The sequence below is a fragment of the Neolamprologus multifasciatus genome, chromosome 17 (genome assembly GCF_963576455.1).
Source record: "Neolamprologus multifasciatus chromosome 17, fNeoMul1.2, whole genome shotgun sequence".
NCBI classification, from domain to species: Eukaryota; Metazoa; Chordata; class Actinopteri; order Cichliformes; family Cichlidae; genus Neolamprologus; species Neolamprologus multifasciatus.
This window is the reverse complement of record NC_140455.1, coordinates 9319325-9346563: the sequence shown is the minus strand read 5'-3', so window position 1 is coordinate 9346563 and position 27239 is coordinate 9319325. Positions and strand designations below refer to the sequence as shown.

Below are 27239 nucleotides of genomic sequence, written 5' to 3'. Positions count from 1 at the left end.
CAGAAGGGAGCAAATATTGGTCCCCAATAATATCTTGTCAATACATTAGATTTTTGTCAAAGGATAATCATTGGCAAAAGAGACAAAATTGCATTCTTATCTAATTTAGCCCAATTTCTAAAATGATGATGTTGTTTGGAAAATGAACATTTGTACATGCCTCTTTCAGAAGAGAGAAAAGAGAGGAGGAGATGTGTGTGTGTGCGTGCGTGCATATGTGTGTGTGTGTGAGAGAGGACTGCCTGTCTGCAGCTCTCTAAACCACTTAAGGGCCACTGTGTTTCAAACTGGCATCGCTAACGGATGATGTAGTAGAGAATATATCAAGGCCAAATAATAGTCCTTGAAATGGGTGAAAAGGGGATGTGAGAACTGAGGAGGGTCAGACATGTGGAACATGTGTATCTGTCTTTTTGTATGTGTGTGTGTGTGTGTCTGTGTGTTCGTGTATTTGACTACAGCCAGAGCTAGAAGGCAGAAAGCCTAATGGGAGTGGGCTTAACTCCTGCACACAGCCTCACTACATATCTGATTACTGGGACCAGTAATTTTCTTTCCTTAAATAAGGAAGAAATTGGATAGGATGAATGAAATTTGGCTGTCATATTGCAATGATGGTGCAGCAGGGAGATTATGTGTTTCACATAATCGTTCATCATTTCCCAACCAGTGTTCGGGCTTAGCATAATGGAATTGGTAAACTGGTTTAAATCAGAACGTGAGGACAGACTATCAGGCAGACTGTGTGGGTCTGTGGTAATGTCTTCAGACCAAACAGAATATTTTCACCACAGAGCTGCACGCGAACTGAATTACACACAGTGCGAATACTACAGGAACACGGCGTTTTCATCTCCGCCTCATCACAGCGACAGAACACGTCGACAGATACCTCAGCACATCTTGAAAGATGTACCTTTTTATTTTTTGCTATGTAAAAAAATAAAATTTTATATATATATATATATATATATATATATATATATATATATATATATATATGAAATGTATTTAGATTCCTGCGCCTGGTTTTACATTTTTTTTATACATGCATTTAAAGCTAAACAGTGTACATCATTAGTCATTTCACCTAATAGCAAAGTGTACTGTCTCATTCTGAAAGAATTTATCCTTGGATCAAAGCTCACTAGAACAAAACATAAAACTGCAATTAAGAAAAAAACAGATTATTATAAATCCTTATGGGGTATATTGATTTAAATTCAGCCTGTGATTATTATGTTCCACATAACACATTATACGTAAAACCACTGTGCTTTTAGGGTAAATCCATATACTGTATTTATTATTCTTTATTGAATTGTATTTGGACACAGTGGACGTTTTGAAGAAATAAATGTCATAATTAATTCAATTATATTATTTTTGTTTTGTTTTGTTTTTGTTTTTCAGGCATGTGTTGGCATAGCCCTTTGAAAGGTCTTTTTGGAAAAAAGACCATTTCAAATAAATCTTTGGTATTTAAAGTGTAGTGAATTATATGATGAAATAATTGCTGTCTGATAAATAAATACTGTGATTTTAATATTGAACTAATTGAACTTGATTTTAAAAATATACATTGTCAGCACCTGTTGAAGTGTTAAGCAACACTTACATGGTTCCGAGTACATTTCTGTGTCTACAGTCAGTATATCTTTACATAATTCACACACAGTTACACACAATGATATAAGAAGACAAATGTTCACTTTCTATGTGTTTCAGTTTGCTCTTCTTAAAAAATAAAGATCATTGTCATATGTGTCATTCTGTGAATTTTTACTGAAATTCTGTTCATCTGGGAGTAAAAAAATCTTTCCAGGTATTTTAGTTGAATTTTGATGTTGGGGCTTTCCTCTTTATTTGCAACCGTGCAAACAGATATGACCACCAATTTGTTGCAAGTGATCCTTTTGGGTTTTTTTAATAACTAAACAAATGTCCAAGTGACATTACCAAACTGACACAATATGAATCTGTTCTCCATCCAACTTGACGTGTATCGATGAACAAAAATACTAGCTTGCAAATATCAGTGTACACTGTGTACACACTGATGTTATATTGCTGAGGATGATTTATAGATTATCTCTGGTGCAGTCTGATGGTCTGATCAGAAATAATACAGCATCTGCTGCACAGTGATAGCAGACCTCAAGAGAATAACTAATCGCCACTAGGTGTCACAGTGGCTGTTTGTAAAAGATGAGCCAGCACCTGCTCTCTGTTTGTCTGTCTGCCACATTCAGTGTAGAGTCTTATGTGTTACATGTTCCTCTACCAAATCTACAGAGTAACCCTGCCAGGGAGCTTTTAGAAAACTATACCTAAATAAATAAATGATCAAAAGATACACTCAAATTAGGCGTATTTTTCCTGTGAAAATGGGGATAAAATAATATTGGATTCAAGCACCATTAGCTGGAAGCAAATGTCACCTGCACTGGATGTGAAGGTATTCTCAGTACTTGAGATATTTTGACAATTTTGAACATTTTTAGGTCAGCTGTTTTGTATTACATGGCTTCTATACACTTTTCTCTGTGCAGGAGAAATGAAGATCTCTTAAAAGGTAATGTGAACTTGGCTACCTGTGATAAATCATTATACAAATGAGCCAAACTTACTAATGTGAACACAAGGAAATAGGCCATTGCATCAGAAAAAGAATAATGAATACTGCATTTCTCCTCAGAATGCACACTAGGGGAGAGATGTGCTAAAGAGTTCTCTTCTTCCCATATCTTTTTAGCACAACAAAATGATAAAAATACAGAAACTCTGAATTTTAGAGAACTGTAGCTTTTGCTGTTAATAAAGCAGTTTGCTGATTACTCATTATGTTGTACTACACACCAATGTATGTCAGTTGGCTGATAACAGAAACACTGAAAATAAGTTTGTCAGTAAGGCATTGCACCACATGTTTCTGGAACACTATGCAAAAAAAACCCCCATCTGTCGTGTTGTCCAAAATATTTTGGTAATATTATAATTAACATTACCAACCTGTGCATGTGCCCGGTGGCTAGAATATCTATTTGGGGTCTTTTTTTTTTTTTTGGAAGCACACCAATTATTTTAGTAACTACTGTCATCATTCTGGAAGAATGAACTTTCATCAGGACCATAAATGCTTCACTGTAGGACAAATGTCATCACTCTGTATGACTTTGAAGTGACTTGTGCGTACAATGGCAAAGCAGGGATTGAAAAGGGAATCATTGGACCAAATCCCCACCTGTAAAAAAGAGGCGAACAGTCAGAACTCTTTGCAAAAATGAAGTGAGGTCCCTGTATTCTTCTTTTTTTCCCTTCTTCTAAGGCACCACAAGTTTGCCTTTTCAGAGCTATTCATCATACTGTTTAATTTTTCCATGCTGCTCAGTACACTGCTACATTTTCTTATACCTGAGAAGATGTAGTTTCATAGGCAGGTAAAGCTGGATTTTTAAAATGGGTTTAAACACTGGAAATTAAAAAACTAAAAACTGGAGCATGTATCTCTTAAGTTTGAATCTCACACCACAGTCTAACCACAGGAGAACAAAGCATTTGACCCTTTTTCAATAACTCTCATTACTGATGATGTTTACTATTAGAGCAGCGTTTCAAGCTGTATCCCAATAAAAGAAACCTACATTTATATTCTGATAGTGCTGGGTTTTTGTTTTTTTTTTGGTTTTTTTTTTTACAATTTCATACAGATTTAGAACTGTTGACAGTAGAGTCCAGGAAAGTAATTCTGAAGTAGCAGCAGATAGTTGCCCCTCCTTAAGGCGGGTACTTCCTGTTAAGATGGTGTTTTTCTGTTCCACCCTCACTTAGTGCCTGCTCATAGAGGTACGTTTGATTGTTGGGCTTTTCATTCTAATGCTTTAAGCTCTTTACCTTGCAGGATGAAGTGCCGTGAGGTAACAATTGCTATGATTTGGCAGTATGTGAATAAAATGAACCTTAATTGAATTCCATCAGAAATTGACTGTCTTTAAGTTTGTGTTTTGTTTTTTTTTCGGTCCTCCACTACATTTCCAGAGTAAATATTGCTCCTAAATATCACATAATCAGACCAAACTTTTTGTGTTACAATCCTTCCATCGTAGTTCTGTTAGAAAACACTGCTCCGGAAACTGAAATGGGGATTTACTTTTTACTACAAGTATTGCAACTGAGTCAGCTATCTTGATTAGGTCAGTTTGGTTGTCTGTGTTATTGCAAAGAATGGAATAACATGTACTGAAAGTGATTTAGTAGGTGTCTTCTAATGGTCATTACAACAGCAAGAGTAGATACAGGTAATAGTAACTATAGCAACATGCTCTAAGTGTATGTTAGCAATAAAACGGGACTGAAACTACAAAACATAAATAAAAGGGCATTCATCTTTTGTAGTTTCACTTTTGGTTTGTCAGGTAAGCTACATTAGAATAACAAGTTATATTTTCATTTTAATTCAGTTTTGAATGTGCAAATTTTACATGTACTTGGTTGTTATACATTTTACTGGTGCTAAGATGTCAAGTCCTCCTGACGCTTGAAGGAGCACCTGTCGTCCCAACATCCTTTGCGTTTCCAATATGGAAGAACTGGCGGTGGAGGTCCGTGGCTCCAACGGGGCTTATTACAAGGTAAATACCGGCTTATCAATGCAGTTTCAAACATAAAAGTTGTTCATACGGTTCAGTATTCTAGTTTAAGTCTCGTGGATTGTAGCAACATGATCCGACTTCCTCTGTACGTACCCGAGAGTTCGATATTAGCTTGTACTAGCAATGCTAGCCATAATTAGCAAGCTAAGCTAGCGTCACTCCCATGTCCTCGCCAGCTGACACTTTTGAGGACCTTTCTTCAAAGCCAGTTTGGAAGAACCGCAGTCTTGCATGGGATAACTTGAATACGTAACACAGGGCAGGTGTTATTAATTTTATTTGACTTCTTGTGCCGCTTTCTCGAGCTGAAAGTTAGCTAACTTGATAGTTGCCTAGCTGTTGACGTCGAAAGATGTTGCTGAAGTAAGTAGTATCTGCATGTGTCATCATTGGCTATTGAGCTGATATCAGAAACACGAAGGACCAGCCCATTATACCTTGACGCAGTTTATTAAAGTGTGTCGTGTTGTGAAGGCACTATGGTTGGTGGTGTGAGAGATTTTGAAGTCTCTCTGCACAGACTTCACGACTGACTGTCGCTGTCTATTATTTGATACTCCATCATGCCGAAGCTATTTTTCGGTATGTGTGAGCCAGCTGTTCCTTGTCAATCCCGACCAGCTGGCATGTCGAGTGGGTCACTGATACCATCGACTTTAAAGCTATTTCTAGACGTGCTGCCCACAGCAACACCCTCGCCTCTTCTCCCCCTGTGTCTCCTCTCTCTTCTCATTTTTCTCCAGACTTCCAAGTTTTTCTTTCTTGTCTCACCTTCACAGCCCATGACTTCTTTTGTACTACTGCATTTTCACACTGTTCTCATTGCTTTTCCTTATTTAACACACCCCTTTTTTTCCTGGTCGATTCTGTCCACTATGCCACCCTTGTGTCTTAAACTCTTTAGACATACGTGTGTGCTTTCTTTGAATGTAATCAACACCGTCCTTCACGCAAGCGAGACACATGGCTTAAATAAGTGTCTGAACGCATTGAACCTGGGGTTCAGTACTTCCAAGTCTGGTGTGTGGTGTTGGGTACCTCACGTTTGACACTAGCACAGGCGTTGTGCCAAAAAATGATCCACTGCCAAAACTGATTTCTGATGTTTCTGTGTGTGCGTGTGTGTTTTCTTTTTGTTGGTGCTTTTTTTAAATGATATCTTTACTTATGTTGTTAAATAGACTGTAGTCATTAGGATTTATGTAGGAGTTATACGTTAAGTAAGGAAATTACTAGTTTTACAGTGTTTTTATGTCTCTCTGTTATTGTGCCTGTGTATGAAAGAACTGTGATGATATATTTGTTGCGTTTTTCACTGCCCTCTTGGCCAGATCTCTTTTGAAAAAGGCTTTTGTAATGTCAATAACACTTTATGGATAAATAAAGGATATATAAAAGTAATTTTGCAGCTCCCACCCTGTGATAGGAATGTTGTCAAATGCTGGAAAGCAGTTCAAACTTAAACTTGCAAAACAAGTCCATACTTATCAAATATATAATTTTGTTTTTTATTTATTTAGATATTTTACACACGAAACTATCTGTGTTGGTCGCTATCTGTTACCATCAGTGGTGCTGATGTCACTGTCACAGTGTTAGCATACCACAGTATTAAATAGTAGTGCTAGACTATTATCGTTTGTGGTTGCGTACTAAGGTTTCAGACATGCTATCTCACATAGTGTAAGAAAGTATGATTGTTTACTGCAGATAATATTCTAATATGCTAATAAATGCAGTGTTAAACATGTTAAAACACAAACTAAGACAGTGACAACAAAGCTCTCTTTCTCTGATAGTAATTGATCTAACTGCCGAATTACCTGAAGAAGCTCATGAAGCTGTTAGTGTCTCACTAAAATACTTTTCTTCAGTTCGCTGCCACTGCCATTGTCCTTTGTTTTTGTTGTTCTTTTGTTTGTTTTCTGGTACGTTTTCTGGAAAGTTGCTGGTTTCACTGCCTGCAAGTTTGGCTTTGATTCAAAGACAGGAGGCCGAGCTGGAGGTGGCAGAAGTGAAGATGTTTAGATTAAGTTAGAAAATGTAATGTAAGAACAAGATTAGAAATGAGTACATCAGAGCAACAGCTCAGGTTGAGCATATTGGAGACAAAGTTAGAGAGGCAAGGCTGAGATGGATGAAAAGGATGTTGAAGATGGAGCTGTCAGGCAGGAAGAAATGAGGAGGACATCACAGATGGTTTATGGATGTAATGATGGAGGACATGCAGACTGTTGGTGTGACAAAGAAGAATGCTAGGGATAGGATGACATGGAAGCAGATGGTCTGCTGTGGCAACCCCTGAAGGAACCAGCTGAAAGAAGTCTTTGTTTATGGCTTTCAGATTTTACTAGTCCAGTTTTAAGACCTCTGCTGCTGAGATTTAACAACAGTGTGGTAGTTATTACATTTTTTCATCCATATAAAAAATTAAAGCCATCGACGATCAGTTTACTAATAGATAAATGCCCTGCTCTTATTTTGAAAGTTTGGCTGCTATTACTCATTGTGTGTTGTGGCAGTCATCAGTATCAGTCAGCTGCTAATTGACATCCAACATCCTGAAAGTTGGAGTGAAGCTGTGGGAGGCTATGTTACTTGGTTATTAAATTATTTGCAGGGGAGAAAAGTATTTAAAAATCAGATAATATAAACACATTATGTAATAGTTCTTTTAAGAAAGCCAGTGTGTGCCTTCTATACACAAAAGCTCAAGATCACTTATCTGCATGCACATGCCCACCTCCTGCAACAAATTGAATCTAAATCTGTGGGAAACGTAGTCAGTTTTGCACTTTGTGCTGTCACACTGTATCCTAGTGTTTAACAAATGTGTTCAATTCGCTTCTTTTCATGCAGGGTTTTTAAGTATTTTAAATTCATTATTGTGCACATCCTTGTATACATCCTAGCACTTTTCTTCAGAATTGTTTGCTAGTGCTGTGCATATCTTAGCATGTTACTGTGAGTTGTATACAGATGAGACAGTGGCAACAATCAGCAGGAGTGTGCATCTTGTCAACAATGCGTATATACTTTGTGTGCATGCACAAAATAAAAAAAATGGGTTCCCATACCCAAAATGTCCCTTTCTCTGCTAGACATAAAAAACTCTTCTTTTAAAGCAGGAACTATATTTAATCGCTGATCTGTGTTTCTGTCCCTCCTGCAGGGCTTTGTCAAAGATATCCACGATGACTCTCTCACCATTGCCTTTGAGAACAAGTGAGTCTTTACTTCTTCTGCATTTGACCAGTTTTCATAAAACATGTAAATTTAATATTTTATCATAGATCCAGAACCACCATGTTTTAGGTAAAATAAAAAAAATGGGTCTTTTTTTTGTCAGTTGGCAGCCAGAACGCCAAGTGCCCTTCAGTGATGTCAGGATGCCCCCACCTGCTGATGTCAAGAAGGAGATTGGAGAGGGTGACGAGGTGGAGGTAAGGACACAGATATAAGTTCTCTCCTTTTTTCTTTTCCTCTTGTCCTCACCTGCTTCTTTCTATATGTGCCTTATCCTGCTTGTGTTTTCGTCTCCTGGCAGATCTTTTCTAGAGCCACTGAACTTGAGCCGTGTGGTTGGTGGTTGGCTAAAGTCCGCATGATGAAGGGAGATGTGAGTAAAACCTTTTTTGTATATGTGACTATAGGCACTATGAAGAGTATCCTACTTATTCATTTTTTTTGTTGAACCTTTCCATATTTCCAGTTCTATGTGATTGAGTATGCAGCCTGTGACGCGACTTACAACGAAATAGTGACCTTTGAACGTCTGCGTCCGGTCAACACCAACAAGGCCATCACCAAGAACTCCTTTCACAAGTGCTTTGTCCCGGTTCCTCAGGATCTACAAGAAGCGTATGTGCAGCACCTTTACAGCAACAAAATTAGAGACAGACAGATTCTAACCAAATTCACAGGCTTGTTTAGTTCATTAGCAGTGAGAGTGTGTATATGCAGTAGAGCCTTTATTGTACCTGTTATATATGGTCTGTCTCGTTTTTTCAGTAGATGTGAACTGTTTGTTTAAGGATTGGAAGGTAATATGTTTTTTGTTTTTTGTGGACAGGTGCCAGAATGAAAATGCTCATAAAGACTTCAAGAAAGCCGTGGGAGCCTCTCACATCTCATACTGCCCTGAGACCAGCCAACTAGTGATTGTGGTAACTGGCTTTCTGTGATTCTGTGGTGACATGTGGATATGTACAGTAGCACCAAGGCTACACCTTTATCCTGCCCTGCATGTTTGTGTAATACATGACTCAGCTGTTCATTTCTTTTAGTGATTATGAGCAGAGGAGTATCCCCACATATTTGCATAAGTCTTTTTATTTCCTGTGTGTGTGTGTTTTAGTCCACCAACGAGACGACAGTGAAGCGTGTGTCTTTGCTGAGTGACATGCACCTGCGCAGCCTCAGGACCAAGCTACTTCTAATGTCACGCAACCAGGAAGCCACAAAACACCTTGAGGTAGGGTGATGGCAAGAAAAAGACCTGTTACTGAGATGTTCTGGGGTTACTGTATGCACTGTAGTTGCCTTGGAACAATCTCAGTTGGTAGTTCAGGCCATTTATTATGGTAAATGGTAAAATACAATCCTACTGCTTAAAGTAAGCTAAAACAATAGCCAAATTATACTTTTTAGTTGAGCAATTGTCGTTTTGCTTATAGCTTTTTATTGTGCCATTTAGTATTGGGCAATGATCTCCAGAGACTGATTGTTGTATAATACCATAATATAATACAATAATTGAGGTGGGAGAGTGGGGTTAACATAGTGCGGTGTACCTAATGCAAGCTGTGTGGCTGAAACTTAAAAATAAGAGAAAAAAAGAAAGAAAGAAGTAGGTAAGTAAGTGGCAAGTTTATTTTCTGCTTCCAGTTCAAAAAGAACTAACGTGTGCTCTTCCAGCAGTGTGGCCTTCATATACAGCAGGGATGGGGGAACTCCAGACCTCAAGGGCTGGTGTCCTGCGGGTCCTTGATCCAACACAGCTGATTTAAATGGCTAAATTACCCTCTCAACATGCCTTGAAGTTCTCCAGAGGCTGGTAATTAAGTAATCATCTGATTCAATGTGTGCTGACCCAGGGTGATATCTAAAATCTCCAAGACACTGACATTTCAGGCCTGGAGTTCCCCACCCCTGATATACAGTGATGGATGATTTAGTCTATCATTGGGTGACTGTAAGTAGGCGGATGATAGCTGAACAGCAAAAACTGTATAAAGTTATAACATTTGACAGACTTTTTTCTTTAACTAAACTTTTTTTTCAACAAACTTGTTCAGTCTGTTTTGATTGTTTTGTTTTTTTAATTTCATATTCTTTTTGAAGTAGCTCACCTGTCTCTGCTCAGCCCTGCATCATGTGCTCCTCATACATATTAATCTTTTAATCTAAAGAAGTTAAGGAAAGAAGACAAAGTAGCATCTTTCCAAATACTTTAAAGTCACATCTACAGACGGGAATCCTCTTCTTCTTTGACCTCTACTTTTGTGATGGTGGATCAGTGTAGCCGTTCCTTACAGAGTTTGAAGTTGCATCTGTGTCACAAGTGTCAGTAATATGTAGAAATACTGAAATGAAGATATAGTGAAGCTGATAAAGTTAATGACTCGTGAATCTGATAAGTGTAATGTAATGCATGGAAAAACAAGACAAAAAAATGTCTTGATTGGCAAGCCACTAGCAGTTACTCTGATCATTGTCAGTCCATGAGCTCAGCATCCTTGGACACAACCATATTACCAAAGATATTTCAATAATCTTAACCTCTGTAAGGTCGAGCATGTAGTTTTTGAGTTTAAATTAACAGTACGCTTAAATTTGTTATTGTTCAGTTTTCGTACAGGATGAAAGCTTCAGGCAGAGCTGATTGAGTTCATTGATTATGACTATGTCTTGTGTTTTTCGTAGAACTCCAGGCACTTGGTGTCTTCCTTCCAGGAGGAGTTTACAGTGAGACTGGATCTAATGGGCCTGGCCATTGGCAGCCATGGTAGCAACATCCAGCAAGCCCGGAAGGTTCCAGGTGTAACTGCCATTGAGCTGGATGAGGAGTCAGGCAATTTCAGGATTTATGGGGAGGTAGGTTGGTAATACAGGGGGTAGTAGGCTTACTGGATTGTACACCGGGTAAAATAACTATTAAACACGTCACAAATGATCTAAGTCACTTTTTAAAGATGCTATTGACATAAAATTTTTACCAGATGTCGGCCAATCCATACATGCAAAGAAATCCAACCATAGATGTCCATAAATTATGTGTAATAATGAGAAATGTCTCAGTTACTGAAGTTCATTCAACACTTTGTACAAAAGCTTTGTTGGTGACGAGAGCTTCAAGGCGCCTCCTGTATGGAAAAGTAGTTGTAATGTGGGATTTATGTGATTCTTCTTCATAAATAGTCTTTAAATCCTAAAGGGCTCTTCTATGAACTCTGAGTTTTAGTTCTTTCTCTAAAAATTTTATAAAGGATTCAGGTCAGGTGATTGGCTGGGTCATTCTAGCAGCTTTTTCTTCCTCTGAAACCAGTTGAGAGTTCACTTGGATGTATGTTTTTGATCACTGTCTTGCTGAAACATTCACCCTCATTTTATCTTCATCATCCTGGTGAACGGCAGCCGATTTTTGTCAAGAATGTCATGGCACATTTTCCCCGTTCATCCTTACTTCAATAATATGAAGCGTGCCAGTGCTGTATGCTGAAAAACAGCCCCATACCATGATGTTCCCACCTACAAACATCACCGTTGGTATGGTGTTTGTGGGGTGATGCAGTGCAGTGCCTTATGGCATCCAAAGGGTTCATTTTGGTCTCATCTGACCAGATTGTTTCCTCTGAGTATTTCACAGGCTTGTCTAAATGTTGTTCAGCAAACCTTAAACACGCTTCAACATGCTTTTTCTTCAGCAATGGAGTCTTGCATGGTGAGTACAATTGTACTAAAACAATTGTACCTGCTGATTCCAGGTCTTTCTGTTGCTGGGCTCCTGAACAACTCTTCTGATAATTCTTTTCACTCCGCTGTCTGAAATCTTATAGGGAGGTCGTTTTATGTTGAAAAATTTGCAGCAATAAGGTTGTGAAGGTCTTGCGAGAGCTCATTGGTTTTACCCATCTTGTGTGTTTCTTGTGAGACATCTTAGTAATGGGACAGCTTTTTATAGGCCATCAGTTGGGACTGAATCAGCTGAATCAGCATTTGCACTAAGTGGGAGGATTACTTTCTAGTTACTGATAGATTTCAGCTAGTGTCATGATTTTCCATGCCTTTTTTCACATTTTTCATGGGTTGTTACCAATGTCTGGTGACAATTTGATGTCAAAAGCACCTTTAGAAACATATTTACTTAAAGAATTGGTGACCTGTTCAATACATATTTTACCTTCTGTATATAAAAGCAAAGTAAAAGTAATTTGCACATCAAAATCAGTAAATATTTAGTATTTTATCTAGCTTAAATTGGCTAAATTGTCTTTCAGTATATATTGAATTATCAGCAGGGCTTTATTATTCTATACAACAACATGGTTGTTACTCACGTCTTAGCTCCTGCCAGTGAGGATGTGAGAAAGAGAAGTGATGACGAGGGTGACATGGTGTTTAACATGTGCACTTAAACTGGTAAACAGTATAGATGCTTTCTCTAATAGTGAACAAGAAGAGAAGTAATAACATATCTTTCTTATGAAATTGTTGCTTTTAGTTGACGAGATTCCTACAAAGAAATGAACACCATTTAAAGAATCCATAATTATTCCTGTATGGCAGGTTATGTGTGACGTAATATGAAAATGCTGACATGAAATTGGATTTGCTAAGTCTCTTTTTTTAATGGTCTCACATGGAGAATGTTATTTATAAGAGAAATAGCGTGGGACTCTTTAGACGTGGTCTTTGTGTAAATACTGTACATGTTGTACAGTGGTAACTGGGTTGTGTATATGCTTTAGCTGAGTGTGTAATATATGTAAGCGACCCTGTGTCTTCCTTTAGACAGCAGAGGCAGTAAAGAAAGCCAGAGGCTTCTTGGAATTTGTAGAGGATTCGGTCCAGGTGCCAAGAAACCTTGTTGGTAAGTAGATTCAACTATTTTAAGAAGGGTATAAAGAAGTTGGTATTTAGTAACAGCAATGAGTAATTAGTAACAAGTCATTCATTCATTCAGTACATTATTTGCTCAACTTCTCAGCAACATGAATCAAATTTTTAAACAAAAACTTTCATATACTGTGGTTATATATCCTGAGTTTACTAGTGTCTCATCTTTTTGACCTAAGCTGCGACGTCCCACCCTTTGATCTTTTTCTCTTTTCTTTGTCTTTAGGCAAAGTGATTGGTAAAAATGGTAAGGTCATCCAGGAGATAGTGGACAAGTCCGGTGTGGTGCGTGTCAGGATAGAAGGAGACAACGATACCAAGCAGCCCAGACAAGAAGTAAGCCTGCTACTGCGATGTGTTTACCCCCAACTGATAAAGCACTGATCACTATGACAGATGTTTAAAAGTCTATAGGAGTCAGAGCGTACAAACAGTGTCATTTAGTTGGACAGTCCCATATTAACATCTGTGTTGTGTTTTTTTTGTTTTGTTGACACAGGGAATGGTCCCATTCACATTTGTCGGCACTAAGGAGAGCATTGGCAACGTTCAGGTCTTGTTGGAGTACCACATCTCTTACCTAAATGTACGAGCACCTTTGTGTGTGAGCGTGCACGTGTGTCTGCGTGTTGCGTTTGCTAACCTTTTTCAAATGCTGCAATGTGAATTCCCAGCTATCTCAAGCTGCTTTAAATGTCTACTCTGGCTCAAGACTAATGACACTGCCTGGCTTTTAGCATGGAAACAGCACACAATAAACATTGCTCAAGCAGGATTGCTTTTTGTATGTGCTTTGCAGATAGTGTTCTCAGATGTGTTATTATAATTTCTTATATTTAATTTGATTTGAATATTAAGTGCAGAAGGATGGAAAATATGTTTGTATGCAGTAAATAGAAATAATATTAAAATAATTGACAATATTGTCAAAATATTTCATATTGGAGGCCGTTACTTTAGTTACAATGAAGCCTTCGTTTCCATATTGATGAGCTGGATTTTAATTTACCACCAATTCAGTCTTTAGCAAGTAATCTTATATAAAAACGTAGTGCAGGATTCATAGATATGTGAAATTTGCTTTTCTGCAGTCTGTATTTTGCTGTCTATCCATTTTGCACCATGTGTATGTGTGTGTCCTGTGGTGTTTGCATGTTTTGTGCTGCGTCGGTGCTTCGTGTGTGCTTTGTTTTGCACCGTTTGTGTGTAGGACATGGTGGAGCTACTTGCAGAGGGCGCGCAGCTAGCGGAAGAGCTGAGGCAGATTGTGGATTATACACAGGGAGGCAGCCTAGCAAGATTAAGAATAAACAACACAAGGCACACTGGATGTGATGTAGATGTGTGTATGGTCATTATGCATGCGTGTGCCGTGATGACTATTTTAAAACAAAGCTCTCAGATTTGCATTTTTTATTTATTTAGTTTAGAACATACTGCTTTTTTGTGTTATTTATCGTCTTCCTTTGCTCTAGGAGGTGGAGCAGCTTCGTCTGGAACGGATGCAGATTGATGAACAGTTGCGTCAGATTACCCAGGGCCACCGACCAGTTGACAGGGACAGGGGAGAGAGGGGGGAGAGAGGAGGCGGATATAATACAGAAAACAATGCCAATGCCTCCTCTACGTCCGTGCATGGCAGTCGCTCCTACAACAGCCGAGGGCGTGGACGCAGGGGCCACAACTACAGCACTGGACATGGTAGGCATCTCTAAAAATCAAACGCTATATGTGCAAAAAAATCACATATACAGTAAAATCATGCAGGAGGTCAAATGTTTGGATTGTTCGCACCTATAACAAGGTGTATAACTATCTCCTTCTTTCTCCCTCTGTTCTATCCTTTTTATGTGAGTTATTCTTTCTTTCTTTCTTTTTTTTTGTCTTCTCACGCGTGTTTGGTTACACTCAGGCAACACCTCAGAGCAGTCCAACGCCTCTGAGACAGATTCTGAGCGCAAAGATGAGCTGAGTGACTGGTCTCTGGCTGGAGAAGATCATGAAAGGTGAGCTCACTATGATCCATATATTGCATTATCTCACCAGTTTTTGACTAAACTGCTGGTTGCTGTTCTGTGTGATCAATTTCATTTGGTTTGGTGGACTTGCAGGGAGCGGGAGAGAGGCCCACGGCCACAGAGAGATGGCCGCAGAAGGCCAGGACCCGGCCGAGGAAGGGGAAGGGGACGAGGAGGAAGAGGAAGTTACAGCAACAGCTCTGGTAAAATTGATAATTCAAGGAAAGTAGGGACACTCTAATTTGTCTAGGGAGCTTGGAAAGAAAAGCGTCTGGACTTCTTTAAGTTTCCTTGAAGATGTTTCATCCAAGAAGCCTCTTCAGTTCTGGACTGAAGCTTCAAGTTTCCTTGAAACGTCTTTCAGGAAACTTAAAGAAGGCCAGAAGCTTTTCTTTCCAAGTTCCTTAGACTACGACCTGGATGATTGAGAACCTTCACAGACATATTGACACTCTAAGTTATCATTTTCTTCTGTTAAAGTTCTGTTTGAAAGTTTTTGCCTATTAATCTGATCCTGTATGTGCAGCAGGGCCTCGAGACCATGATGATAACCATCACTATGGAGCCTTGGAGGTAAACACAGAGACCGATCAGACAGCTGATACAGATGCTAGCGACTCCAACTTGCCTGCTAACCGCCGCAGAAGATCTCGGCGACGCAGAACAGACGAGGATACCACTCTGATTGATGGCATGAGCGAGTCAGACAACGCCTCTATGAGTGAAAATGGAACAGGTATGAACGTTACTAGATATTTGTTGTTGTTGTTGTTGTCTCACACAGTGTATTCAGGTTATACCGACTGCTGTTCTGAGCTGTCAGGACTGTGCAGCAGTGCATCATTTCTATTTTGAGACATAAAGGGCGTCAGTGCAGCTCAAAGTAGATCACAATTGTAGATCGCGATGTAAGTCCCTCCACCCCAATCCCTCTGTTTGTGATGACCTGACACCTTTAGATGACCAGGAAGCTAAACCTCAACGTCGTAATCGTAGCCGACGTCGCAGAAACCGTCTGCCTGAAGAGAGGCAGCCAGGTAACCAGGCAACTGGATCACCTAGTGTGCCTTCCTCCAGTGAGCACTCTGAATGACTTGACTAAAAAAACCTTGTGTTTGTTTGTGTTCCACCAACACCATGCTAAACACAAACTATGGAAAACTGAGCAGTCGTGTTCTTGGCTTTTGCTATTTGATTCAATATGGCTGATCAATACTGTAATATAGCATTTTCTAACAAGGTTTGGTACGTAGAAATATAAGTATGCATCTCTTTTTAGCAGAAAACCTTTTTTTACTAATAACTTGGTCACAACTTGCTTTTGCTTTGTCATGCTGACATTAACAATTTATAGTCTTGTTTGTGTGGTGTGTCATTGTAAATTGTTCTAACATATTTTGGTGTAATCTTGAATCTAAAATGCATAATTAGTAAAAAGTTATTCTCAGACTGTGAGAAAGGGCACTTTTTCTTTAACTGTGTACACGGGTTTAATAGTAATTCACTTCACACTGCAAATGCTGCTGTTGTGTGTGTTTCACTAATCTACAAGAACTGTGACTAAAGACGATACAATCCTGATGAAGTTTGGAATATCTGAAACAGATTTGTGCAGCATTCCTCTGCTCTGACATGAAGGAGTCAGTCTTCATGTGCTTTCATAGTTTATTTTCTCTGTTGTTGTATTTGTGCAGTTACTGTGGCTGACTACATATCCAGGGCTGAGTCTCAGAGCAGACAGATGATCGAGAAGGACTCCCAGAAAAACAAGGATGTGGTCAGTACCTAGTTTACAATATCCTCACTTCTCGCTGCTTTAAAAGCCTGGCAGTCACTGGTGATTTAGTGTGAATCCATTCATTCGTCATTCTCTCTCACCCATCACGCACTGTTTGTCCCACCTTTCTGTTTAGGGTCAGGTGGATGTCATCGCTGAACACAGCCCAAACTCTGCCGTGGCAACCACTAATGGTTCTAACGGTGCAGCCGATGGCGACGGCAACAATGGCACAAGAGCTCCCAGGTCTTCCACTGAGAAGTCCACTAAAGTCTCCTACAAGGAGGAATCTAACCCACAAGCTGTTGTTAATGGACTCTCCTAGTCAGGGCAAGGAAAATGGTTTCAAATATTTGAACTTCTAGAGCTGCACTTGATTGAATCTCCATGACTGGAGCAGCTTCAGAAGTGAACCATAACATTTAAAGCACTGTTCTCTCTCTCTCTCTTTTTTATTTTAGATTTTCCAAATATTTGTGACCTGTTCCGCTGTGCAAATTTCAGAGGTCAGAACCTGAACCTCCCTTTTTACACCTGTTTTATCCAACTATTCATTTTACTTTTCTTTTTTTTTTTACAATAGTTCTTCCTGTATGAGCTTGCCAAAGATAGTCAAACACACATAAACTTACAGATGTGTACATGAACTGTGCTTTTCAGTCCTGTCTTCACTGAGAGCTCTGGGAGAGGCTGCACTGAGTACAGCGTTTATTAAATCAGACAGGGATTCCACTCAAACCCATACTGTGGTATGAATGCAGCAGTCCTTTTTCTATTTGTAGAAACATCACAGCAGGGTTTTAAAACATTAACAAAAAGAAAAAAAAAGCCTTTTCCTAGTTGGATCCAGAAAAATGCTTCCATAAACTTATTTCAGGATGTAAATTAACTGATCTGCATGGGCAGTAGCACAGTGCAGATTGGCTTGTTGGAAACCCTAAGTATGTTTGACATACACGTGATTAGCTGTCGTGCCTTGAGAGTAGATTCAACATGTCGTTGCCTGGCTCTGCATGCCATCTGAAATCCTTTCACCTGTTTCTGTGTTAGCCTTCATCTGCCACAGCGGAACCAGACACGGCGTCTCCATGTGCTAAATGTTCTCTTATGGTACTGCGGGAGGTGAAGGCAACCACTGAAACACCCCAAAAGGATTTTAGGGGCATCTTTTTAAAGTCAGGAGTGTCTGTTCTCGTTGTGGGGAGGGTGGGGATGAATCCAGTTATCCTTTATATATATATAAATATATATATATAAATAAATATATCTGTTGAAGAATTTCACATTAGCTGCTTCCTGTTTTTCCAATATGCAACCACTTGGGTCACAGAAGAAATGCTTTTACATCGTGTCTGGAAAAGAAACTGTAGAAGAGTTGTTTTCTTTGCACTGAAACATAACCTTTCTTCTGTTTAAAACGTGATTGTAGTTGAGTCTGAAAACTGGCTTGTTACCGTTTAGTGCTGGACAGATATGTACCATCAGTGCTCGGTCACCTGGAAACATCTCATTCCTAAACATTGTTTCATTACGTACATCACGAGTAATGCTTGATGCTGATTAATTTTTTCCCTCACTAGGAATTCAATAAAGTCACTTGAGTTTCTTTTAGGTTATTGTCCACTTTTATCTGCCCACTGTTGGGGAAAACAGAGCCCTGTAAAAACCGACCACTGCGGTGTTGAGATGTTTCCAGAAAACCTTGCCCAGGTGACGATGTCATTTTCATGGTTCTTCCACACTGGCTGGCTGGAAACTGGTCATGACTGTTCCACTAAGGAAGGAGATATATTTGGTTTATTTATTTTTAAGAAAATGTACAGTATTTAAAAAAACAAACAAAAACAATCTCTTCTGTTTTCTTGACACTAACATGCGATGCTTAGAGGTTTTCTTTTGGGACAAATTTGGACTACTGAGAGTTGTGACATCCCAAGTGTTTTTGTTGGGTCAACTACAGTAAAGTTTTTTTTGTTGTTTTTTTAAGGATCGTCTGGTTGGTTGATGTGCAATATGTTTTGTATGCAGGTGGTTCTTAAATAAACTTGATCTTTCGTGTAGATCTAAAACCCATCTCTGTGTCTTGCTTGTGACCGTTAGCTGTACACATACTTTTCAGGAATGCTGCGTCGCTGCATTGTGTGGAGATCATGATTTGGATAGCGAGTGTGACAATAACCTGTGTTTACTGATGTGTAAAGTATACTGGTGCAGTTCAAACAAGGTTTGTCTTTTTCAAAAGCTGAGACATGACCCACATCATCTAACTCTTGACCAAGTTTATTGAAAAGTGTCTTGTTAGTTTTTGTATTATCCTGCAGCCAGAAAGATTATTAAATGTATGAATACAATGTAGGCATCCTTTACTATCCATGATTTGTATATGATAGCTGTGGTGTCTCTTTTACAAGTTAAAAACTTGTGAAATAAGAAATAGGAAAAGTTGTGTCTTTGGCTGAACGTAATGAAGTGTTTTCACCACAGATGGGATCCTGCCAACACACCCTCTTGGCTTCTGTGGAGTCACAGGCAGTTTCATGTTGCTAAGTTCACAGACTTAGAAGCTGTTGATTTTGTCACCACTCATGTTTCAGTATCCATCAGACAGAATTTCTTTTTCAGCATACAACCGGCTTCTTTTCACTGGCTAAGCTTAAAAAACATTTCCATATGCAAATGCAAAATGTTTCACCTGCTTAAGTTGATTTAAATGCCACAAATCGGCTTTGGAGTTAATTAACCCGTTACATTGGAACATTGCATAAGTGTAATTTCAGTAAGCACAGAAACTTTTTTGAAGTTTCTGCTAATGCTAAAGTGTTCAAACCAACTAACATTTTACCACATTAACAACAGTGTGCTGTCGCTAAAAAAAAGACATTTTCAAGTTAATGTGACATAATATTCACATGTCCAAATGTATCTAGTAAAATCACAAGTACAAAAACTGTCTTTGTTCTCTCACGAAATGCATAATACTCAATGACTCCATTAAGTTTAGTAACTGCTTATGAGACATCTGTAGGTTGGACTAAGAAACACTCTTCATGTGTGATCTTAAAAAAATGCAAAACAACAATCTGAAGTTCTGTCAAATGGAAACCTCTTTATACAATTTCACAAAGTCAATATAAACTGAGCAGTAATAATGACAGGATTCTGGTCTGCACTTGTACAGCGTGATTTTATTTTTAGAACAATCAGTTAGAAAAACTTTCAAGTCAGTCAGTGCATGAATAAGCATCTCCACTTTTATTTCTTGGCCTGCCCGTCCATCAGATCCTTCGCTTCGTTTATCTTTGCTGCTAAGTAGGGAGATCCACCTGCAACACACACACACACACACACATAATCACACTTCACGTTGAACAACAAAACAGTTTCTTTTACTATGCAGGATGTTGACAATACACCTAAGACCTGTTAACAGACTCGCCACTCATGCTTAACAGCTCAGGACTACATTCTGAAGTTAAACGTTATGTAAACTTTAATTATACAGCACCTTTCACAGGTCAAAACCTACAAAGTGGGTAAATAAAAACAAAAACAGGCATATAAAAACACAGAAGATAAAACGATAAAACAGCATACATATGACATCATACAGCCTAAAACTAGTTAAAAGCCAGTCTGAATACGCGAGTCTCCAGCTGTTTGATTTTTTTGCATGATCAACTTTTCATTGTAAATAAAGTGTAATTGTGAAACGTGGTCACCGATTTTTACGAAGGTTCTCGAGCCAGTGCAGTGTTTTCCAGAACAGAGCTGTGTTGGTTTTTCTGCAGTGATGCCTCAGACTTGTGTGCACAAATACCAGGAGGGTTGAAAGCTTTTAAAGTCTGAGAAGAACTTCATTCCTTGATTTTATTTTTTTGTTGACTGCAGGTTTGAAACTATTTTATTGTTTTATACACCTTGATATATAATCCTAAAGCTGAACACCTATCTGGACTTTGTGGACCTTGTATCATATTTGTACATTTGGCAGGACTATGTCTGAATGAACTTTTTATGCTTATTCTTTACTCTCAGACCACTGGCTGCAGCTGAAATAATAAAGCGAAAACTGTCTTACACAAATGGAGCATTCACTTTTATTCTGTCAGCCTACTTTGTGTCTTAATCATAGAGCTGTGATACTTATGTCTTTTATTATACATTTGGTCTTTTTCAGTCTTGACCCAAGTCCTTAAAGCACACAGGCATTCTTACATTTTAACACTAAACTACTGCACGGTGCTTGACATTTCCAGACACTGACACTGCTAACTTGACTGCTTTCAGCCTGAACTGTGTGCTTAACCTCTTCATGGTTTGTATCATCTTAGTTTCTTCCCCGATTTTTGTAAAAATTCTGCTGCTCTGCTTTCAGTATACATGTCTCTGATTGTTCTGATGCTTCAACGCAGCCATTTGTAGCTGTCAGCTGTCAGCAAATTTGCTGACAGCTACACTGGGAAGTCCCTGCTTGACTTATAAAGTTGACCACCATTGTAGGCAAAGGCAAGTGAAGCCAGATAATGGAAAGATACTCTGAGTGTACTGAACTCAGAGTTCAGTATACTCTGAGTAGGGATGGGTATCGTTTAGGTTTTATCCGATACCGGTGCCAAACTGGTACTTTTGAAACGGTGCCGGTGCTTAAACGGTGCTCAAACCGGTGCTTAAAGAATGGAGAACACAAAATTGGTCCAAAAACATCTTATGTTCAGCTGTTTTTTTGTAAAAAGATAACAATGTTAGCCTTTTCTGCAGCTATAGGGGATTTATGGTATCACTCTTGGCTGGAAGCAGTGCTTAATCAATGGAAAAAACACAAACTTTGTCCAAAAACCTCTCATGTTTAGCTGTTTTCCACTTTTTCTTTGGTCATTTTAGCCTTTTTGGCCAGGGTGAAGGGAGTATCTGCCATCAAACAAGAAGACAGCTGCATGTAACTATGACGGTGTTTGCTAGTTCACCTTACATGCATTAATTTAATAACGTGGTTAGCCTACTAAGCTACTCACGCAGAGAAGAACGGCTGCTGCTGCCATCGTCATCCGTCATCATTTCTGCTACACTGGCAGGGCTAGGGGCCAGGACTCTCCTCTTCGGGTTTTTGGGGGATGTTGCTAACTCCGGGTCCGATAACAGGCAACCCACCCGCAGTAGATGCGCTGGTGTGAGGTCTTGCAGCAAGCTATCAAATACGGCGCATTTTTCGGCTTTTAAAAAAAACGCTATCCGTCGCCAGGTGTTTCATCGGATTTGAGGTGTTACCTTCTTTGACAGTATCAGCTTAAAGCACTTGTTGCAGGCTGCTGAGTTTGCATATTTTGCTGTGAAGTACAGCCAGACTTTTGACCGCTTCGCCTTGGGCATTTTTAATCTGTAGCTCTGCTCTAAAAGAACGTACGTACATGGACCCGCCTACTATCCGGAAACGTAAAATGATTGGCTAGAATCTAAAGTGTATCATTCCATACCAGTTGGTGGCGGTAATGCACCTTTCAGTTGTTTGCCAACCGCCAATATAAATGTAAGGAAGAAGAAAGTGTACCACAGCTCAGGAAAAAAAAGCACCGAAATAAAGCACCGAAATGTGCGCTGCTTTTCGGTCTGGTTACTACCGTTTATGTCAGAACCGGTGCCATCATGGCACCGGATACCGGTACCCATCCCTAACTCTGAGTATACTGAACTTTGATCATAGTATTTTAGTAGTATTTTGTTTATTTTTTTATTTTCACTAGATAACAGACTAATCAGAAAAATAATCAGTCTTTGAGTAAGCACTAAGCTTTCTCTTACCTCTATCTGGATGGTTCAGGATCATCAGTTTTCTATGAGCTTCTCTGATCTTATTCTTGTTGGCTGTGGGACTGAAGACAGAATAGTGTTGCAACAGTAAATGTACGTAACAGTGAGTTATTATGAGTGATTAGTGGTGGTTGTTAAATGTGCTGCTGTAGTGGAGAGACTACAAACAACACAACAAGGTAGCCGTGCAGCACAAGACCAAACCTCTCTGAACCTGGAAGTATTGTAACATCACAGATAGACTAAGAATCAGTGCTGAGTGCTGATCAGCATCCACATACCTGACACCTAAAACCAGAGCAGCTTCTCTCTTTGTCATCTTTGGTTCAAATCCACCTCTATAGTAGCCTCCTCCAAATGCCTGAAACAATGTGTGCAGTCGAGGTTACGAGTTAGGAAAGAGAAAACTAAATGCAGACTGAATGCAAAGACCAACATGTGTCTGTGTTTTCTGCACATCAAACTGGCAGAGTTATCACAGCAAACACGGGTTCCTTCTTACAGTTTTAGGGAAGCTCTGAAGGGCCTGCTTCATCTGGGGTTCCATCTGCTTCATGGCCTGCATGGCATAGCGACCTGGTACATGAAAAAGACCAGACGTTTACAGTGATGGGCAAATCCACTTTATCTCAGATGACAAATCAATCTGTGGATTTGTCCCTTAAATGTTTTACTGTTAACACTGATGCGGTTTAGGGTTGGGCGCCGGAGCAACTAACAATACTTTTCCCACGATAATGCTACTATCACAGTACAACAATACAGATACAGTACTTACACTACAAGACAACCTGTAATATATGAAAATCTGAGAATATATTAAATAACAAAAAATCACCTAGACTCACCTAGCTTAACCGAACTACCAAAATAAATTTGTCTTACATCCACTGACGTCTTCAGTTTCTGCTTAATAATTTATTTGTTGAAAATCAATAAAAAGCCACATAACTTAGAAACTATGATTCTTACAAGTGTGTTGTGTACTGTAAACATATGGAGAGCATTGTGTAAAGATTTAAAATATCATCACATTTGACCTCTGACCTCTCCTTTAAAGTCAAAGAATGTCAAACTTTCATATTTTATCTGTAAAACTACTTCAAGTTCTACTACCTTTGTTTAGGACATGATACTGGTATATGGGGATTCTAAAAGTCACAGCATAGTTTGCCTCCAAATATCATGTCACCTCTCCCCTCACTTTTACATTTCACGCCTGCCTTTCTTTCAAGTTTATTAATATTATACAATAAACTCCAGTTATTCATGACCACCTATTTACAAATTAATACCTATAATCCATGACCTACTCCAAAATAATGTTTGTGGAATCAAAGTAAGCATGTCATGCCACCCTTATCTGATTTTTTCCTGCACTTCAAACTTCCTAAACTTTATATAATACTACTCCCTTAAAAGTAAATACTGCCCAGAGATTAAACGACGTTGGCAGAGGTTTGCACTCTCTGGTTTCTGTAATGTAACTGTTCTTCCTAATTTAATATCTGCTTTGGAGCCGAGGAGCATTCACATACTGTTAAATTAAACCTTAAACACAAGGTTTCAAGTAGTTTTTGTCAACACACACAGGACTCGCCCTTGACCTACTGATAGATGACAAACGGAAAACCAACATAAACATGAAAGTTAAATCATTCAGTGGTTTTGGTTTTGAGTCAAAAAGAATCTCTTATGATATGGGATGGACTGAACAACAGTCTTCCAAAATATAATATTTATCATTTGTGATGACGGTGCTGCAAAACACCAACTATTATAACTGCAAGTCTATTAGTCAGACTGTAAATCTGTGTTTGACACTGCCTGCATTTCCACCAGCCTTCCTTCCCTTTAGATGAAATGCATTTACAAAATGCTTTTCCACTCGCAGTCTACAAACATTTCTAACAATGCTTTTTACTATACATACTATGCGTGGAAAGCTCTGTGCAGTCACACTGCTGCTGCGCTGCCTGCAACATGTGTTGCATTTAGTCTGCATTGTGTGTTTAACCTTTTTCTATGTTAAACATTAAAATTTGCTTTACTTTTGTTAAATATGCGGCTCTGCTCTATATGTTTGTGATCAGTCACTCGCTGCCAAAACCGCCTCTTTTATGCGAGCGCTGTCATTGCTAGACCAGGAAATCCAGGGTCGAATTACTGAGTTGATATCTAGCTTAACCTGGCTAGATATCAACAGTTATATTTTCTTCATTACATTATTTGTAAGACAGTTTAAGCCTCTTATTCCTGCTCGGGATAGTATATTAAGCAAAATGACACTATAAATGTGCAAAGTGCAAATAACACTATTAAAAAGTTGTCAAAAACATATCTAAATTTACAAAAATAGAACTATGTAGAGCTATTTTTATGTCATCCATATATGTGTATGCATTTTGCTTAATAGTTTCCTTGCAATTCCAGTGCTTTGTACTGAAGTTCAATGTCCATGGTGCTGTACACTCGTGAAACCCTGTCTGACAAAGTTAACAACAAAATTTTCCAGTCACGGACCTGCAAATCCAGCTGCTGCCAGAGCCAGTCCCACTGCCACCATGGAGCTGGCCTGCGGAGGCAGAAAGGTGGAAATCAGAAAGCTTCAGGACATCAGGGGATACAACGCAAATCAGCAGACCAGTGACCGTGTTGGAGCACGCTGCGAAACCCAAGCGGCGTGTTTACATTTGATTTAAACCTATCAATGGTCCAATTATCAGGCGAATAGTGACGTGCTGGTTAAAATAAGAAGAACCCCAAACTTTAGCTTAGCTTGGTCCTGTCGTGTTGGTTCATGTAGGGTCATATGCACGTTTAAGTAAAGCTAACACTAGCTTAGCTATTAAAAATACCGCCTTCAAACGCTATTTCCGTAGACTCTCGAGCATGCAACCATTTTCACATTTCATGTGGTAAATCACGATTTCAACTTACCATGTTTCTGTGTTATGTTCCGTTTTTGCTGAAGATTACGACCATAACTTTTGACCTCTCATGTTTTCGTGGCTCAGGAGTCCATGTGTTTATGCCGGAAATGAAAGAGAGCTGTCGTAAACGCCGGGTAAACGCAACTCACAGCTGTTTCCTTGGTTTCTAACGTTTGTGTTTATTCCTGGATAAATAAAAATTTGCGGGACAATGTGAAAGTTATTTGACTTTATAAAGCCATACAGTTAAAAGAAAAAAACACAGGTTAAAATTTTTAAGGGAAACATTTTTTAAAAGGAAAAAAAATGAAAATAATACTTTACCCAGTTTATGTCAATGAAACAAATATGCTGTTGTGATTCTAGGATGAGACAGTAAAGTACAAGTAGTGAATGTGCAAACTCGTGTTAATGCTTATGCAAGGTAGTTTGTTAGTGTGACTTCTAATAATACTGTAAGAAATATAGTAATAGTGCAATTATACTTAATAGCTGTGATGAGGTGGTAGAAGACCATTATTCAGGTGTCTAATGGTCTTTGGGTAGAAGGTGTTTGAGAGTCTTTTAGTCCTCAATTTCAGACTCCTGTAGTGTGAATAGATGATGCTGGTGCTATGAATCCCCTGTAGTAATGGAAATGTTACTCCTGAGATATACATTAAAGTTTTTATCCCACTGTAATGAACAGTGCAAATAAATAGCCACTGCGATTGTGGTAGTAATCACACTTTCAGCTACACGTGCATAAGAAAACAACAACAACAAAACCTTAAAGATCACAGATGCATACTTTTTATGACTTTGTAATTTCTGTAATCTCTTCAGTCTGATGATTTCATTTTTCCCTTTGAATATTGCCTCTAATGTTGGTCCTAGCTGTGTGTCCTTTCCCCTCCCGTGCTACTCTTGGTCCTTTTCATGAATGCTGTTGGAAGTTTGAACCTGACATGAACCTTTTTGGCAGTGAGTTCAATTTTAATAGTTTCAAAAGCACATTTTAATTTGTAAATTGTGGGTCTCTGTGTTGTCAAACTAGACGCTCTTGCTAGCAACCCGTTAAATACTAGCTTAAACTGAATGCTTTTTAAATGCTTTTCTTGTCACACGTGTTTCTGGTATGTATACTCATATTATAGGTAGCTGGTGAGTGTGATACACCGCAGCTCAGGAGTGACTAGAACACTTGAAGTGTGATACACAGCTAATGTTAGCATTTAAAGTGCACTGGGAGGCCAGGGCTAAAAAAAAATAATTAAACTAAATAGTAGTTTAGCTAATTAGCAATTTAACCCTTTGTTAAAGAGCTACATGCACTGGAACAGCTAGACTGTTTTCCAGCAAGTAAAACTTCTTGCCAAAAAAGTGCGCGTGGGTTCAGCCGCTAAGCGTGCTGGTTGATCAGAGGATGGCCACCTACATCTATGTCGTGTGCAAGACGGAGTGTTGGCAAACAGGCAAAGGTGATTTTCAATCAGACAGCACACATTCTTCTTGGCAGAGTCATCCAAGTGTTTTGGGTGGGATTTAAAATTTTCTAATATTTCTGAGTTGAGAGGAACCCTCGGCACAAACAAAAGGTAAGCCATCACTTTCTGGATTGTACTGAGACGGGGATGCTGGCACAACTACGGGCATTAGTGATGGGATTTCCGGCTGTTTTTAGAGAACCGTCTCTTTCGGCTCGACTCACTAAAAAGAGCCGGCTCTTTCGGCTGTTTTTAGAGAACCTGCTCTTCAGGTTGTTTTGTTGCTTTAATTAATTTATTATTAACAATAATATAAAATTATGCACAAAAGGAATTACTAATGTAAAAAAAAAGTGGTTTTATTTATATATGTTTATATATAAATATATACAGTGGCCCCTAGAGACAAAACACGTACAAACTCCAAAAACCACATACAAACTCCAAAACACATTTCATATGTGTATTGT

At 38.9% G+C, this 27239-nt stretch overlaps 2 protein-coding genes across 13 annotated transcripts; one reads left to right on the top strand and one right to left on the bottom strand.

The window, feature by feature from the left end:
* The first annotated feature begins 4286 nt into the window (after positions 1 to 4286).
* fxr1 (FMR1 autosomal homolog 1) lies at positions 4287 to 18634 on the top strand. 12 transcript variants are annotated; one of them, XM_085136774.1, is made up of 20 exons: positions 4287 to 4415; positions 4518 to 4631; positions 7825 to 7877; positions 8002 to 8095; positions 8200 to 8271; positions 8365 to 8513; positions 8725 to 8818; positions 9010 to 9126; positions 10578 to 10748; positions 12666 to 12744; positions 12997 to 13106; positions 13261 to 13356; positions 13981 to 14112; positions 14246 to 14471; positions 14683 to 14776; positions 14882 to 14991; positions 15318 to 15524; positions 15748 to 15825; positions 16483 to 16565; positions 16702 to 18634. In XM_085136774.1, exons 2-20 carry the CDS (start codon positions 4581 to 4583, stop codon positions 16888 to 16890), a joined length of 2205 nt encoding a protein of 734 aa, XP_084992900.1. In that variant the 5' UTR covers positions 4287 to 4415; positions 4518 to 4580; the 3' UTR covers positions 16891 to 18634. The 12 variants fall into 12 exon arrangements, with proteins under 12 accessions (XP_084992900.1, XP_084992898.1, XP_084992899.1 ...); XM_085136772.1 differs by having other exon boundaries at positions 4288 to 4415; positions 13270 to 13356; positions 15315 to 15524; positions 15748 to 15864; XM_085136773.1 differs by having other exon boundaries at positions 4288 to 4415; positions 15315 to 15524.
* A 1096-nt stretch (positions 18635 to 19730) lies between these two features.
* On the bottom strand, positions 19731 to 25442 carry dnajc19 (DnaJ (Hsp40) homolog, subfamily C, member 19). Its single transcript, XM_085136794.1, has 6 exons — positions 25311 to 25442; positions 24894 to 24945; positions 22873 to 22946; positions 22652 to 22731; positions 22362 to 22432; positions 19731 to 19888 (listed from the first exon to the last, which is right to left on the bottom strand). Exons 1-6 carry the CDS (start codon positions 25311 to 25313, stop codon positions 19818 to 19820), a joined length of 351 nt encoding a protein of 116 aa, XP_084992920.1. The 5' UTR covers positions 25314 to 25442; the 3' UTR covers positions 19731 to 19817.
* Positions 25443 to 27239: the final 1797 nt, after the last annotated feature.